The sequence below is a fragment of the Astatotilapia calliptera genome, chromosome 9, assembly GCF_964374335.1.
Source record: "Astatotilapia calliptera chromosome 9, fAstCal68.1, whole genome shotgun sequence".
Taxonomy (NCBI): Eukaryota; Metazoa; Chordata; class Actinopteri; order Cichliformes; family Cichlidae; genus Astatotilapia; species Astatotilapia calliptera.
Genome location: NC_137430.1, coordinates 17,631,864 through 17,647,857, shown reverse-complemented (window position 1 = coordinate 17,647,857; position 15,994 = coordinate 17,631,864). Strand labels below are relative to the sequence as shown.

The window sequence follows — 15,994 nt, the reverse complement described above, 5'->3', positions numbered from 1 at the left end:
TACTCAACTTCTTGATCCGATTTTTGGATGGATAAAGTCTTTGATTTAACTGTCAAATGTCTTTAATAAGATACTTGATTATTACAAGTATCTGTTTATAATATTTGATATGTTATCTTTCACAAGCATGACTATCAGTATTAGATTCAACTGGAAAAACCAACTTGATTGTACTGATTCTGTAGCACTGCTAACCAGCGAACTAACTATAAAATATCATTATTTCATTTCTTGCTATTTCATATTTCTGTGAAATGTTTTTACAATTGTCAAATTAATTCTTACATTGGAAAAAAACTTTTTTTTTTTTTTTGGTCAGGTCACTGTAACCATTACCAATGACCACCAGATTTAAAAATCAGTTTGTCCATGAGTCCAAGTACACATTTTTGCCAGATGTAGTGTCATTTGTAATGAACACTCTGCAGGTGTCTTAGATATCCCCTTCACAAGGGGTAGACTTGAGATCACAGTGACCTTGGACTTTGACCACCAAAATCTATTCAGCCCTGACTTTAGTCCAAGTGACCATCTGAGCCAAATGTGACTAAAATACATCAAGGCCATCCAAGAGATATCATGTTCACCAGATTTGGATGGACAGGCAACCAAAAGCATAAACGCTCGGGCCACGGCGGTCACTGTTATGGAGCCATAAAAATCCAATTTAATTGCCATGAAGGATCATTGATTACAGTCCACAGGAAGATTTGGTCAACTCAGAGCGCTTTATAAATATATAAACGTAGGAAGAAATATATTTCAGTTTTTTTAAAGTGGATATATCTATAGTCAATGTACTTCTTAAAATGTGTTATGGTAGGAAATCCCCCAGTTTGACAAAGTAAACACAAGGATCAGCACAGAAGCGTCATACTGCTGTGGATGCATCAAAATACATTTTAAGCAACTTAAAAAAGACTCAGTCGGGTGATGGGGGTATGTGGCGGGGTGTGCTCTGTAGCACTGCTGCAGGGAGGCTGACACACCAGAGCTGCATCAGCTCATCACGCCTCCCGTGCATTAAAATCTGTGCTGTGTCCTGACTGTGTTGTTGTTGTTGTTGTTGTTGTTGGTGTGTATGTTCGGCTGCGAGCCGAAAAGCTGCAGCCATGTGTTTGTAACAGCAACCGGTTAATAAAAGAAGTATGCTAGAGAGCATGAAAACATGGCAGGGTCTGTTATGGATTTGTTACATCATGTTATCAGTCTCCTCAAAGCGACTGGACTTCTTTGACTGACATGACTTTCTCTGCAGAACACTGAAGCTGGTAGTCAATGGCCTTGATTGTTAGTTTGTTTGAAACACTGAGTTTGACTTTGATGTTTTAACACATTACACTGGACCCTTAAAAAAGTCATAAAGTAATTGACTCCAGAGGTAAACTGCTAACTTGTGCTTTAATAAAGCATGGATGTTGTGGGTTTTTTGTTTAGTGTACTTTACATTCAGTTCATTGATAACCACAAAAACAAAACAAACAAAAAAATGGGCATATTTTTTAAAAACATCCTCACTTTACTGTTATTGTATACAACTTTTACACAATACTGAATGCATCTAAGCAGACTCACCTGGTCATGGCTGGCTTGGAGGGTGCTCCCAGTGCCGTGGAAAGTCATTTGCACAGGGGAGAGAGTCAGATAGGTCACAAAATCCTTACCACTCTGCGCATCGCTGTACTGCACCTGGACAGAGGCAGGCAGATAAAGTGAGTTACCTCAGATAATGCAGGAAAAAAGAAATCAACGCAGAAAACACAAGGGAACTGAAGCATCTCAAGCTTTTAGTGGGATACAATATTTTTTGAAGTGGTTGGCTTGAGAGTAAATCTTCCATGTCTAATAGCCACCAAGGAGCATTTGTGGGCAATTATCCCACACCGTACAGAGATGGCATTAGGGGAGAATGAATGCAAGAGTGTGTATATGCAGTTGGCAGGGAAGCATCAGAGGGGTTAGTGATCACATCACTGGTGACCCCTCATCACTGAAAGGTTAACTCTGCAGGCATTCCTAAATGGTGTGCAATCAGGACTGTTATGACATGATGCTCCTCTGGGACAGCCTGCCCCTGATATCCAAGGGCTTTTGGTAATACTGCCTGCTTGTCTGCCCTACTTCTTACTAGCTCTCACTCTGCGCATGTATCTGTATTTGCATTGGTTCATCTGCGTACTAGCCTGCCCTACTTCAGTCCAAGACAGCTGCAGGCATCTGAATAAAAAGTAGGTTTCTCAATAACTGTGAGGTAACCGAAAGGAGTAAAATATCTGACTGATGCAGAAAGACAACAGGACAGAAGGAACAAGACAGTGACTTCACATTTGAGTGAGAAAAAGGGTAAAAAAAACAAGTATTCAGGTATGGAAGATTATCACTGTAACACAGCTTCAAGCTTCTGCAGTACAAAAGGGCACAAGCTTCAAACTCTCATCATATATAAGCCTAATCACACACAATCTTATGCATCACTTACATTACAGCATGTATTCTAGCAAATATTTTGATATCAGTAACTGCAAAATCTCTAAACAACAAGTGTGCAGTGAGCTTCGTCATATTTTAGTTGTCTGAGTAGAATCATTTCATGCCAATTAACAGAAAATGTGTGTTATAAGCACAAACCTGTGTGTACTCCTCTGTGCACCAACTATCCGACTGGATCAAAGTTTCATCTTATCTAGACCTTAATTCAGTGGTTGTACAAGCTGAACGTGTGTGTGTGTGTGTGTGTGTGTGTGTGAGAGGGTATGCACACCAAAGTGGCTGTATACGATCTGTGACTGAAAGCTTCCAGAACGAGATGTGTGCCTTTCCCTCCCAGTGAGTTACGATCAGCCAGCCAGACACACTGAAGTCTGCCTAAAGACACAGACCCATCGTGACACACACACACTCACATACCCACACACCCATCATAACATATACTCACACAGAGATATGAATATGCGCACACAAAGATATGTTTGTGTGCGCTCGTCATGTTACATCCAAAACTTGCACACACTTGTGGGAAAATTCATGCAAACCTGCTGATGAAGAGATGGGGCCACGGTGATAAACTGTGGAAAGCTATTTTAAATGTGTATGAATCATTAATGCAGTAAAGTGAGCCACAGAAAAAAGCATTCCCTGACAAGTTATTCTCCAATAAATTGTCTAGACTTCAACATTAAAGAGAGGAAAAGACAGAAAGGAGGGGTGAAAAAAAGAGGTACTTTTTGGGGTAAGAAAAAAAAGGTTTTGCAACAGTAATCCTATGGCACAAAGTTTGCAAATGAGCTAAAAATACTCATATTCTTGAGCAATAACCATGTGTGACTAAGTTTAGACTACACAGTTATACTTCAGCGTCTGAACACAGAGACACATACAAGTCTTTGTATGTGTTTAACTGCCCCGTATGCTGGTGCGTTTAGGCAGGATGGAGGCCTGTGTTTAGGAACCTGTGATGTATGGTGTAATCACGCTGTCTGATCAGCGGGTACTCTGCACGGTTCGTCTGTCATAAGCTGTCAGGACTCCAGCTGAGGGTGAGGCCCTTAATGGTGCTGGAGGAAACAGGCGTTCTTTTAAAGTTGTTCACTGGAAGGAGATATACACTTATATGCATATCAGATTTCTTATAATTCACAACTTCTGCCATTGTCTGCGAGGGTACACGTGTGTATTTTTAGCTAATAGTGAGTACAAATTACAAAGTCAGTATGCTGACTTTGAACGGGCAGAGATCAGGAGCTCTCATACACAGAGTAAGGTAAGTGGCAGCTCTGTTGCCTTTGGTCATGACAAAATTATTAACTACAGGGAGTGCAGAATTATTAGGCAAATGAGTATTTTGTCCACATCATCCTCTTCATGCATGCTGTCTTACTCCAAGCTGTATAGGCTCGAAAGCCTACTACCAATTAAGCATATTAGGTGATGTGCAACTCTGTAATGAGAAGGGGTGTGGTCTAATGACATCAACACCCTATATCAGGTGTGCATAATTATTAGGCAACGTCCTTTCCTTTGGCAAAATGGGTCAAAAGAAGGACTTGACAGGCTCAGAAAAGTCAAAAATAGTGAGATATCTTGCAGAGGGATGCAGCAGTCTCAAAATTGCAAAGCTTCTGAAGCGTGATCATCGAACAATCAAGCATTTCATTCAAAATAGTCAACAGGGTCGCAAGAAGCGTGTGGAAAAACCAAGGCGCAAAATAACTGCCCATGAACTGAGAAAAGTCAAGCGTGCAGCTGCCAAGATGCCACTTGCCACCAGTTTGGCCATATTTCAGAGCTGCAACATCACTGGAGTGCCCAAAAGCACAAGGTGTGCAATACTCAGAGACATGGCCAAGGTAAGAAAGACTGAAAGACGACCACCACTGAACAAGACACACAAGCTGAAACGTCACGACTGGGCCAAGAAATATCTCAAGACTGGTTTTTCTAAGGTTTTATGGACTGATGAAATGAGAGTGAGTCTTGATGGGCCAGATGGATGGGCCCGTGGCTGGATTGGTAAAGGGCAGAGAGCTCCAGTCCGACTCAGACGCCAGCAAGGTGGAGGTGGAGTACTGGTTTGGGCTGGTATCATCAAGGATGAGCTTGTGGGGCCTTTTCGGGTTGAGGATGGAGTCAAGCTCAACTCCCAGTCCTACTGCCAGTTTCTGGAAGACACCTTCTTCAAGCAGTGGTACAGGAAGAAGTCTGCATCCTTCAAGAAAAACATGATTTTCATGCAGGACAATGCTCCATCACACGCTCCATGCTCCAAGTACTCCACAGCATGGCTGGCAAGAAAGGGTATAAAAGAAGAAAAACTAATGACATGGCCTCCTTGTTCACCTGATCTGAACCCCATTGAGAACCTGTGGTCCATCATCAAATGTGAGATTTACAAGGAGGGAAAACAGTACACCTCTCTGAACAGTGTCTGGGAGGCTGTGGTTGCTGCTGCACGCAATGTTGATGGTGAACAGATCAAAACACTGACAGAATCCATTGATGGCAGGCTTTTGAGTGTCCTTGCAAAGAAAGGTGGCTATATTGCTCGCTGATTTGGTTTTGTTTTGTTTTTGAATGTCAGAAATGTATATTTGTGAATGTGGAGATGTTATATTGGTTTCACTGGTAAAAATAAATAATTGAAATGGGTATATATTTGTTTTTTGTTAAGTTGCCTAATAATTATGCACAGTAATAGTCACCTGCACACACAGATATCCCCCTAAAATAGCTAAAACTAAAAACAAACTAAAAACTACTTCCAAAAACATTCAGCTTTGATATTAATGAGTTTTTTGGGTTCATTGAGAACATGGTTGTTGTTCAATAATAAAATTATTCCTCAAAAATACAACTTGCCTAATAATTCTGCACTACCTGTATAAACTTGTTTTCATCCATCCATCCACTGCTTATCTGAGTCTGAGTCGGCAGTGTAAGCAGACACCCAGACCTCCTTTGTCCTGGCCAATTTGTCCAGATCTTCAGGGGGACACCAAGATATTCTTAAAATAGCCAAAAGATGGAATCTTTCCACTGTGTCTTGGATCTGCCTCAGGAGAGGGCATTCCTGAAACACCTCACCCAGGAAGTATCCTAGTCAGATCTCCAGACCACCTCAACTGCCTACTTTCATTGTGGAGGAGTAGTGGCTCTGCTCCAAGTCCCTCTGGAGTTATGGAGCTCCTCATCCTATTTCAAAGGCTGATTCCAGATACTCTCTGATGGAACGTTCTAATGACGCTTGCATCAGAAATCTCATTGTTTTGGTCACTTTGGTCATGGCCAGGGGTGAGAATAGCAACGTAGATCAGTCGATCATGGATCAATCAGCCCTTGTTCGTTTTCTCTTCATAGTGGTGTTTTGAATCGCTTTTCATCTGGTCCTACCCAGGACCAATTTGCCTTGAGACACAATACTGGGGCAAACTCCCACCAACAAAGTAGCTCCTGGGATCTCTACGGCACCAGGTAAAGGTGTTGATTCCATCTATTTTGTGAACAACTTATCCAACTACAGGGCTGTATCCTATCTGAGCTAACATTTTGTAACAGGAGGGATATGGCATGACTGCAGTTTTGTGTGTGATCCATTTCCCAGAATAAAGAAACTGTTAAACCTATTATGAAGGAACAGTGGTTCCTGATGTCATAGTTTCTCTTCTATGTAGCATTGCATTCTGTTCATTATTTGTCATTACCATTTAGCTGCAAAACTATGTAAGGAGTAGGGTTTCTTTCTGACCTCCCCCTGAGATTTCCTACACTTAAATATCTTAACAACTACTGGATCATATCCAAAGTATCCTAATGAATTTGGCTATCCCCTAGCACAGCTCTTGGTCGATTATGCTTTGTTTTCTTTGGGGTATATGTTACAGTCCCCCCTCTGAGATCTGGAGCTGGAAACACTTCCTCTTTAAGCCTGTAATGCCCCTGACACGCTGTATGATACTGGATCATAAAAGTACACATGACGTAGTCAAGCTAACAGCAAAATTGCAGCTAAAATAGCAAAGTTGGCAAGTCACCAAACATCAACAGGAGGGTTTTCTTTCTTGGTGGCTTTTTGATAAAAGTGCCTGATTATGAGTATTTACCAGAGACTGTGACCTAGAGGAAGGACAGAAATTTTCGTGATCTCCCAGCATCAAAGAACATAATGGCATCATCTGATTTATGATGATTTGTTGGAAACTAAAATAAATGAGCATCTTAAAAACAAAGGTCTATTCTACCATCCAGGCCGTCTGTTTTGAGTGCATGTTTGCATGCATCTGTGAGCGCATGCATTCTAAACAGGCCAAACTAATCATCCCAGGTCCCATCACAGAAAACAGCCTCTAATCCACTTCCTTCAGAGACAAAGAGGCAGGAAAGTTATGCAAGGCCTGCGATTGATCGGCGGCACTAATGTGGAACGACCTTTGACATCTGGCTTCTAAAGCTGGATAGCTCCAGTGCTCCTCCTCATTTGAACAAACATGAACATGCACAAACTGAAACACAACTGCAGTCATCGCTCTTGCAGCCATGCTAAGAATTTATCTTTAGTGCACAAATATGCACGTCCACAGACAAAAATACAGGTAAAATATCCAAATTCAAGCAATCCACAATGAGGATTGTGCTACACAACGCTGTTAAGGTAACTATGAATACAAATATCTGTGTAGTCACGTTCTCCATGTGACTGCACACTAAACTGAGTGTGAGTGGCACACAGTCAAAAATCGCAGAAATAACTTGGACTTCACAATAAAGTCTCCCAGGCTGGCATTGTTGGTGAGAACCAATTAGAAGTCCATGTTGAGCAACTTCAGTGAGGACTCAAAGGCCTGTGAGTGTTCGAAGGACTCTGTTAATATACCTTTGGCTTCTATAATGGGCAGGAGGTTGAAGGCAAACAAAGTGGCTGCTCTTAAAAACTTTAAGTGCACTTTGCCTGAATCACAGAGAGATGTCCTAAGAAAAAGAACAAAGCAAGTTCGACCTTCTATTGAAACCAGTCCATTATCAGAAACTTCCCAGAGGAGTTTGCTAAAATTTGCACCAGAGGTACACTTCAACTGTGAGAGACAGAATGTGAAAAAAAAAATCCATGAATCCACATGGTAGGATTTGTAAAGAATTTATTCGTAAATCAGGGTGGAAAATAAGTATTTGGTCAATAACAAAAATACAACTCAATACTTTGTAACATAAACTTTGTTGGCAATAACAGAGATCAAACGTTTACTATAGGTCTTTACCAGGTTTGCACACACAGTAGCTGGTATTTTGGCCCATTCCTCCATGCAGATCTTCTCAAGAGCAGTGATGTTTTGGGGCTGTCGCCGAGCAACACGGACTTTCAACTCCCGCCACAGATTTTCTATGGGGTTGAGGTCTGGAGACTGGCTAGGCCACTCCAGGACTTTCAAATGCTTCTTACGGAGCCACTCCTTTGTTGCCCGGGCGGTGTGTTTTGGATCATTGTCATGTTGGAAGACCCAGCCTCGTTTCATCTTCAAAGTTCTCACTGATGGAAGGAGGTTTTGGCTCAAAATCTCACGATACATGGCCCCATTCATTCTGTCCTTAACACGGATCAGTCGTCCTGTCCCCTTGGCAGAAAAACAGCCCCATAGCATGATGTTTCCACCCCCATGCTTCACAGTAGGTATGGTGTTCTTGGGATGCAACTCAGTATTCTTCTTCCTCCAAACACGACGAGTTGAGTTTATACCAAAAAGTTCTACTTTGGTTTCATCTGACCACATGACATTCTCCCAATCCTCTGCTGTATCATCCATGTGCTCTCTGGCAAACTTCAGACGGGCCTGGACATGCACTGGCTTCAGCAGCGGAACACGTCTGGCACTGCGGGATTTGATTCCCTGCCGTTGTAGTGTGTTACTGATGGTGACCTTTGTTACTTTGGTCCCAGCTCTCTGCAGGTCATTCACCAGGTCCCCCCGTGTGGTTCTGGGATCTTTGCTCACCGTTCCCATGATCATTTTGACCCCACGGGATGAGATCTTGCGTGGAGCCCCAGATCGAGGGAGATTATCAGTGGTCTTGTATGTCTTCCATTTTCTGATGATTGCTCCCACAGTTGATTTTTTCACACCAAGCTGCTTGCCTATTGTAGATTCACTCTTCCCAGTCTGGTGCAGGCCTACAATACTTTTCCTGGTGTCCTTCGAAAGCTCTTTGGTCTTGGCCATGGCGGAGTTTGGAGTCTGACTGTTTGAGGCTGTGGACAGGTGTCTTTTATACAGATGATGAGTTCAAACAGGTGCCATTCATACAGGTAACGAGTGGGGGACAGAAAAGCTTCTTACAGAAGACGTTACAGGTCTGTGAGAGCCAGAGATTTTCCTTGTTTGAGGTGACCAAATACTTATTTTCCACCCTAATTTACGAATAAATTCTTTACAAATCCTACCATGTGGATTCATGGATTTTTTTTTTCACATTCTGTCTCTCACAGTTGAAGTGTACCTCTGGTGCAAATTACTGACCTTTGTCATCATTTTAGGTGGGGGAACTTGCACAATCGGTGGCTGACTAAATACTTTTTTGCCCCACTGTACAAAACATGCATAAAATTGCTCATTTATTCCTAAAATTGTCACAGTCATTTATTGTCAGCAGATTAGACATGTGAGCCTCGCATCTCAGATCAGCTGTTTAAAAGCTAACAATATGCTAGCTAATGTTAGGCTCGAACATCCTAAAGATCAACACAGCATATCGAAACTAGCGATATTGACAGCTGCGGTAAACGGTGGATTGACAGCCTACAATCTGCCTGTTTGTCCTACTGTGGCCACCATAGATAGGATTATGTACTTGAATTGTGAGGGGTAAAAAACACGAATTAAGTTGACTGCAATCTCTAATATAATGACATCTAGTAGTGGGATTTTACACACTGTACCTTTAAGCAAGCAATAATGCAAAGAGACAATAACTGAGGTTAAAATTACAAATGTAAGGAGCCAAAGGTCCAAAGTAGCAGCAGAGCAGTTACTGATTCGAAGATCAGAGCAATTATCCACTTTTTTTCAACAGCTAGAAAAACATTACTGTGTGTTTAAACAGATACGAACATTTTAATATCTCCTATAGTCCATAAAAGCTATTTCTCCCTAGAACGATCCTCTTGATTACTCTTTCGGAATTGCGATTTATAGAAACCAGTGCAGGGCCCTTTAAACTCTGCAGCAGGAGTGAGTGAAGTCTATCATGGCAGGAGGAATGGGGTGTGTCAGCAAAACACACAGCTGATTCAGGGTGCCAAAATTTAGCTGCAGTAATTCAACAACGCTGGTCTTGAACTGAAATCCAGAAATATGACATTATCTAGTGCGATCTGCAGAGGCCAGCATCTATGTTGAGCTCAGTGTGTGTGTCTATAATAAAAACACAAACACCAAAGTCAAATAGAGGAGCACAAATGTACACACACGCACCATTACTGCTTTTGAAAAGACAGAATAACTGTACAGCAATACATTTACAAGGGTCTATTAAATAGAACTCCAAACTTAACACTTCAGCTTATCAGGTCCCCACCAATACACCAAAACAACTAGATACACACAGGCACACACACAGACACACCTTCATTTAGTAAAGAGATAGCAGACACTTTGGGAAATACCCTTACCTCCCTTCAAGAGACTGATACCACTCAAATGTAAGAATGAAACTATAGTCAACAGTCCACGACTACTCTGTCACTTACTGTGGTTTCATATTTAGGAGCATTAAGATAGCTATTATGGGCATTTCTGTAACTTTTGTAAAAGCCAATGTTTTTTTACAACTTCAAAAATGATCACTTTATTGTAATCTCATTCTTTAAGTAGCTGCCCACAGCTTGTGGCCGCGGATGAGGATGGAAGCATCTATTAACTTAAATCAGCAGCTCTGCTCTCACGACCACCACCACCATCTCTTCACCGCAACAGATCAGGCCAGCAGCTGCATCTCTGCTGAAGTCCCACCAATCCTAAGACAAGTCTTTGCAACCGGGGATTGGATCGTCAGGGTCGGTGAGGTAAAAATGGATAGTGTTTGTTTTCTCAGTGCTAAAATAAAATGCCCACAAGTCGTGCAGAATTTTTTTAAGTGGTAAAAGAAAACATTCATGAAATTGCTATTGTAACATTACGCTGTTCTGTGGTCACAGTTATCATAGTACGAACCAAATATCCAGAGAGATTTGGGGACAGAAAACAACACAAAGGGGGCATTTTCATTCTGTGATTTTATATCATTAAATTGTCAACAGATCACTTGTGACTTTGTCTGCAGCTTGTGAAACAGCTCACTCAGTTGAGAAGGAGTCGCAATGAATAGAAGCATCCAGGCTGGAGACTTTCTGAGAACGGCGGCTTATGTGAAGAAAATAAAAATAAATAACTGTTTGGGAATCAAAGCGGTCGGTTAACACGCCCTCGGTCTCCTAATGCTAAGCCTGCACTGACACAAAACTGCAATCACAGTGTAGTTTTGAGAATTACATGAAATATGATCAATACTATCAAAATACAAGAGAACAAAGGCGAGTAAAAAAACGATTATGCTGCATATTCAAATTTGCAATATGCTGCGCTCGCACTTGAGGGTATATGATTTAAAGGTTTGCAAATGGGCTTGATTGTGGTGTAAAAACATCATCACTCAGTTTTGCCAAGCACACAGACGCAGGCATATCCACTAACACGCATACGGAGGGCCACCATGTAAGCAGAGACTGCGCGCCGAGCCAGCACAGCATTAGTGGTCTGATTTATACCACCGACAAAACTTGTTTTCGAAGATCGCTCTTCACACAAATATGCCGCAGAGCGCAGCTGGAAGCCATCACCCTGCCGCGGAAATCAAACGTGCAGGGATTAGCCATCCCAAAATGTATTTTCTAATGCAAATCCCAGAGTAAACAGAGAATAGAGGGATGAGATGATGACAAGGAAGTTGGAAACAAACTGTTAGAGTCTTTGAACGTTTGTACCAGATCAGGCGTTTGATGTTAATACAGAGAGATGCGAGTGAGCAATGGAGATTGGAGAAGAGGGAAAGGTGGAAAGGGAGTGGTGCAGAAAGTGCCAGGGTGGGTACGAGGTGGAGACGGCACCATTTGAAGTGGTTTTTCTGCAAAGCCAAAGAGGGAAGCGTAGAGAGAAGAACAAATACCGTATAAGTGTGAGAAATCCTGGGAACTGCACTGAATGGATATCAACACCAGTCACTCGCCAAGGATAGTGTTTTCATTAACATGGGATTTCCCCCCACAAAAGTTCTGCCTCCAGCACGGCAACATCTACATCCCTCCATTTTCTCCAAATCCATCTTCCAAGTTAAGCCTGCCGTGACTAGTTAAAATAACTCAGCTGATTAATATCTCTACTGTGTTATTGCTTTGGACAGAACTGATAGACACAGTAGATACAAATCAACTCCTCTAGACACAGACTGGAATGACAGTGCAGTGAGCTGATCTCTGTCCACTGTAATACATACCCAAGTAAGTAGACCTTATCAGTTTTTTTAATCCAATAAGTGGTTACATATTTGTACATTTCATTGTGCACCTTTTACTGTGATTCTGTGAATGGTTTGGGAAACATCAAGTAATCTAATATGTTATGCTTTAATGTAAGAATTCTGCAGGTTTGTTGAAAACTAGGTTACACTTAAGAAAGTGATTCTGTCATGTGTCCCACTGCAAATCCAAGATACAAACTCAGGAAGGGTGTAAATTCTAACTTTTGCTGAAAAAAAGCTACCCCCTTTCACCCCTTACTATATAGCTTAGGGTTTTAAGAGTATGAAGAGCAAAACACTATTACCATTGCCATTATAGTGGACCTTATCTACAGAGAAGCCCATTCTTACACTTCAAACTGAAAAATTAGATTTTTTTTAAGTAGTAAAACCCAGTTTCTCCCAGTACAGCCTTGTCTTGTTTGCACCTGACCGAACAGATATTCTCATATTTTAAAGACCCAACTGTCTGGAGAGGCAGAGTAATGGCTTGCATTTTACTCCCGCTACACAATCATGAAACATGACCTGAAGCGCTTGCACATAAATACAAATGAGGCCAACCTGAAAGAGCGATATTGTGCCCCAACACATTCTGCCAAGTGTGACATGAGCTGAGAGTTTGACCAGTAGCTTGTGGAGTATCTAAAATGTGCAAAATTCAAGGAAAATACTGCTGTAGACTGAATGCTTAGTGACTCCATAACCTGTTCACAAACATCCCAGTACCAGGAATGCATTAAGTGAGTATCTTGAAAATAAATCTGCAAGTAGACTGAAAACATTTTATAAAGAAAAGGAATTTTCTGCTGAAACACTCAATATTGGTGCACACATATGTGACTGCTTTTGATAACATTTATACTCCCTTCTTTTTCCATTTATCGACTTTTAAATATGTGAAATCCTGCCAAGCAGAAAGTGCCGCTCTGATAAATGCCTGCTTAGTTTTAAAAAATAAAATTCAGGTATGAAGGCATGAGGAGGAATAAATCAGGTCCACAGCAGCAGATCTGTTGTGGTCCAGATGTGTACCATAGCACCATGTGGAGCTGATGGGAAAAAATATCATTAGCATTCCATCAATCACCGATATCTTATATAAACTTTTTCCCCAGCTCATTTCTTACTGAGGTAACATTTAATAATATGAGGCGGTCAGCAATAACTGACTGGTGACTACCAGAGTCAAACACGTAGAAATGGACATAACATACAGAAACATGATAGAAGTAGTAGGCCAGAAAAAAGGTACGTGGACACAGAAACTGAGAATCTGTTATGTAGCTTTCATTCACTTCTTCATCCTGTTCCATGTGTTGTCTATTACCTCCTGCTTTGTTTTGTTTCTGCCCCACTTCCAGCACACATACCCAGCATGCCAACAACACACTAGCCAAATTAATAGCAAATACACAAAGACACACATACGTACAAAAACACTGGAATAAGTGACAGCATCCTTGCTCCAAGCTGGCATGAGTACAACACACTGTTGCTTATCCAATCGGAGCTTCCACTAGAGGCCATTTTCCAATCAAATCAAAGTGGGGCTTAGCAGGTAGGCCCCGGCTTTTGTTTGCAGCGCTGGATGGATGAAACAGACACTATGAGAATGTCCTTCGTTTTTGATTTGTTCCTTTAATCCACCACTAGGAGGTCTCTGTAATCCGCTCACTTGGATGACATAATTACATTTTTCTAATAATTATACATCAGACAAGCAGATTAATATTAAATTGCTAAAAAGATCTTAGTGTGGATTTGACTACTCGTTTGCTGTTGAGTATGGCTGACAGGAAGACGGCTCAACACAAAGCAGCACATTACGTGACCACTGGAAAAGCAGACAAGTGCAGCTTTTGGCAAAAACATTTGAAATCTGTGGTGATTTGGCCGCAAAAACACATAAGAATACATAAGCCTTAAAAAGCCTGCCTAGCATGGCTCTGTAAGCAACCAGAGGTTCTCATTACAAACCCACATGATATGAAACATCCCCTCAATAGAACACATATTGTCTGCGTGTCTCAATTACAGCCTGAATTCCTCACTTAAGAAATGCGCACACACACATGCACACACACACAAGCACACGGGAATATGTGAGTACACCGATTATGGTTTGTGTATTTATTCACAGAAACGCATGGGAGGATGAACAGACAAATATATTTGCAGCAATGTGAAATGGGTTACAGTTTGTAATGTTTGGCAACAACACCAACTTAAACTTTACACACAGGCTTTGCCCAGCTCTTCCATTTCCACTAAACAGAACCTGCTGTGTGTGTGTGTGTATTTGCGCATATGTACAAGTGTGTCTGGGCTTGGCCAGGCAGCAGAGCTCTCTCAGGTTACACACACACAGGAAGGCTCAGAGCAATAACAAAGGCCTTTCAAAGGAACCCTCAGCAGGTTAAGATAAAATGTTTTCGCTCAAACTGATAAAAAGCATCTGCAGCTTAAATGAGCAGGCGCTGGTATCAGTGGCGAGGTATGTGCAGCAGATCGGCCGGGACAGATTAAAACAGACAGCGGGTTGTCTCCCTCTTGGACGCACAGAGACCTAAGAGCAAGTGTATGTGTGCGTCCAGTCTAGTACTGACAGAAACACCTGTGAGGTTTAGTTCCAGCTTTAAATCCTCGGCGTGCCAATAATGTGAGAAACAGAAAATGGATAGGGTGTTATCGAGCAGTTCTAGGTTGTACGCTCCACACACAAGTCCCACTGTGCTGTAGGACAACCGCTGTGATGACTCTAAGATACTGTAGACTCGGCAACCTCTAGCACATACTTTAAATGTGTATTTTCATTTTTCTTTTTAACTGTCCAAATATCTTCTTTATAAACACACGGCTGATGAAGAACACATTTTTATTTGCAGCACTGTTCTAGAGGGAGAAGAATTTGGACACAGTTGTTGATCATATTTATGCATGGTCATGCTAACATCTGTCATGTCATGTGTGATTACTGTATGGGTGTAGTGCTGGAGGAGAAGGGGGGGGGGGGTGTCTTTAACTTTTTTTAGTTGGAATTATTAAATTTATGACATAATTGAATCCAGTTTAAATGACAAGACTTTATTCCACAAGAATAATAAAGGTTAAAGCAGCAAGAAAGTTCACTGAGCAAAACAGGAAAATTCAGATTTTTTAACTTTTTTTTTAAACTTAGAAACATTTGCTTCAAAGATGGTGATCAGATTCGCTTGCGTTCAGTTGGCATCGTCAAAGCGACTTGTGAATTTCTGTATATGTAGATGCCAAAAGATTTGATTTTTAACTGATTTATCACAGTTAATTGCCATATTATCACAAACATATTGCATGTAATTGCCATCTCGATCCCATTTAACTGCAGACTGATAGCAGCAGACCGACTCTGTCTAATTGCTGCTGTCTTGATGCATCAATCTGTTTGTAATGATATGGCGATTAACTGTGAAAAATCAGTGAAAACCTCAAATCTGTTGGCACCTACATATGCAGAAATTCACATTAAACAGAATTTCATATTAACAACTTGCATTTGGAGTCCAGCCAGAACCTCATAGATCTGGAGCAGAAATTCCTCTATATATAGCGGTGCAGTAGCTACAGGATGACGATTTAGCAACAAAATGACATGGGTGACAACCTTCCTTTTTGATAGAAATATAACCAGAATAAAACCAGCTGGTAACCAGTTGAGTCAAGTCCCCTATTGCAAAGAAAGACAGAAACTGGTTATGCTCACTGGTAGAGACCAACTCCGACCAGATATCCAGCAAAGTGTGTAATAGACATGCTAGTCCACAGTGTCCATTCCACGTGTTGCCTCTCAAAAATGTGAAATGGACATGTATGCAGAAGTTGCAATAACAGCAGAGAGAGATATTTTATTTCAAGCCAACATACAAAAAAATCACGGGAAAGTGTTTAAACGGATATTAATAACATATTTACATGTATA

At 41.3% G+C, this 15,994-nt stretch overlaps 1 protein-coding gene across 2 annotated transcripts in view; it reads right to left on the bottom strand.

Moving 5' to 3' along the window:
* Positions 1-15,994, bottom strand: part of stau2 (staufen double-stranded RNA binding protein 2) — a 103,785-nt gene that overhangs the window by 30,472 nt on the left and 57,319 nt on the right. For both annotated transcript variants that reach the window (XM_080306472.1, XM_080306471.1), the window contains one exon: positions 1,576-1,689. In XM_080306472.1, coding sequence (XP_080162598.1) covers positions 1,576-1,689 — 114 coding nt within the window. The remainder of the gene's footprint in view (positions 1-1,575; positions 1,690-15,994) is intronic.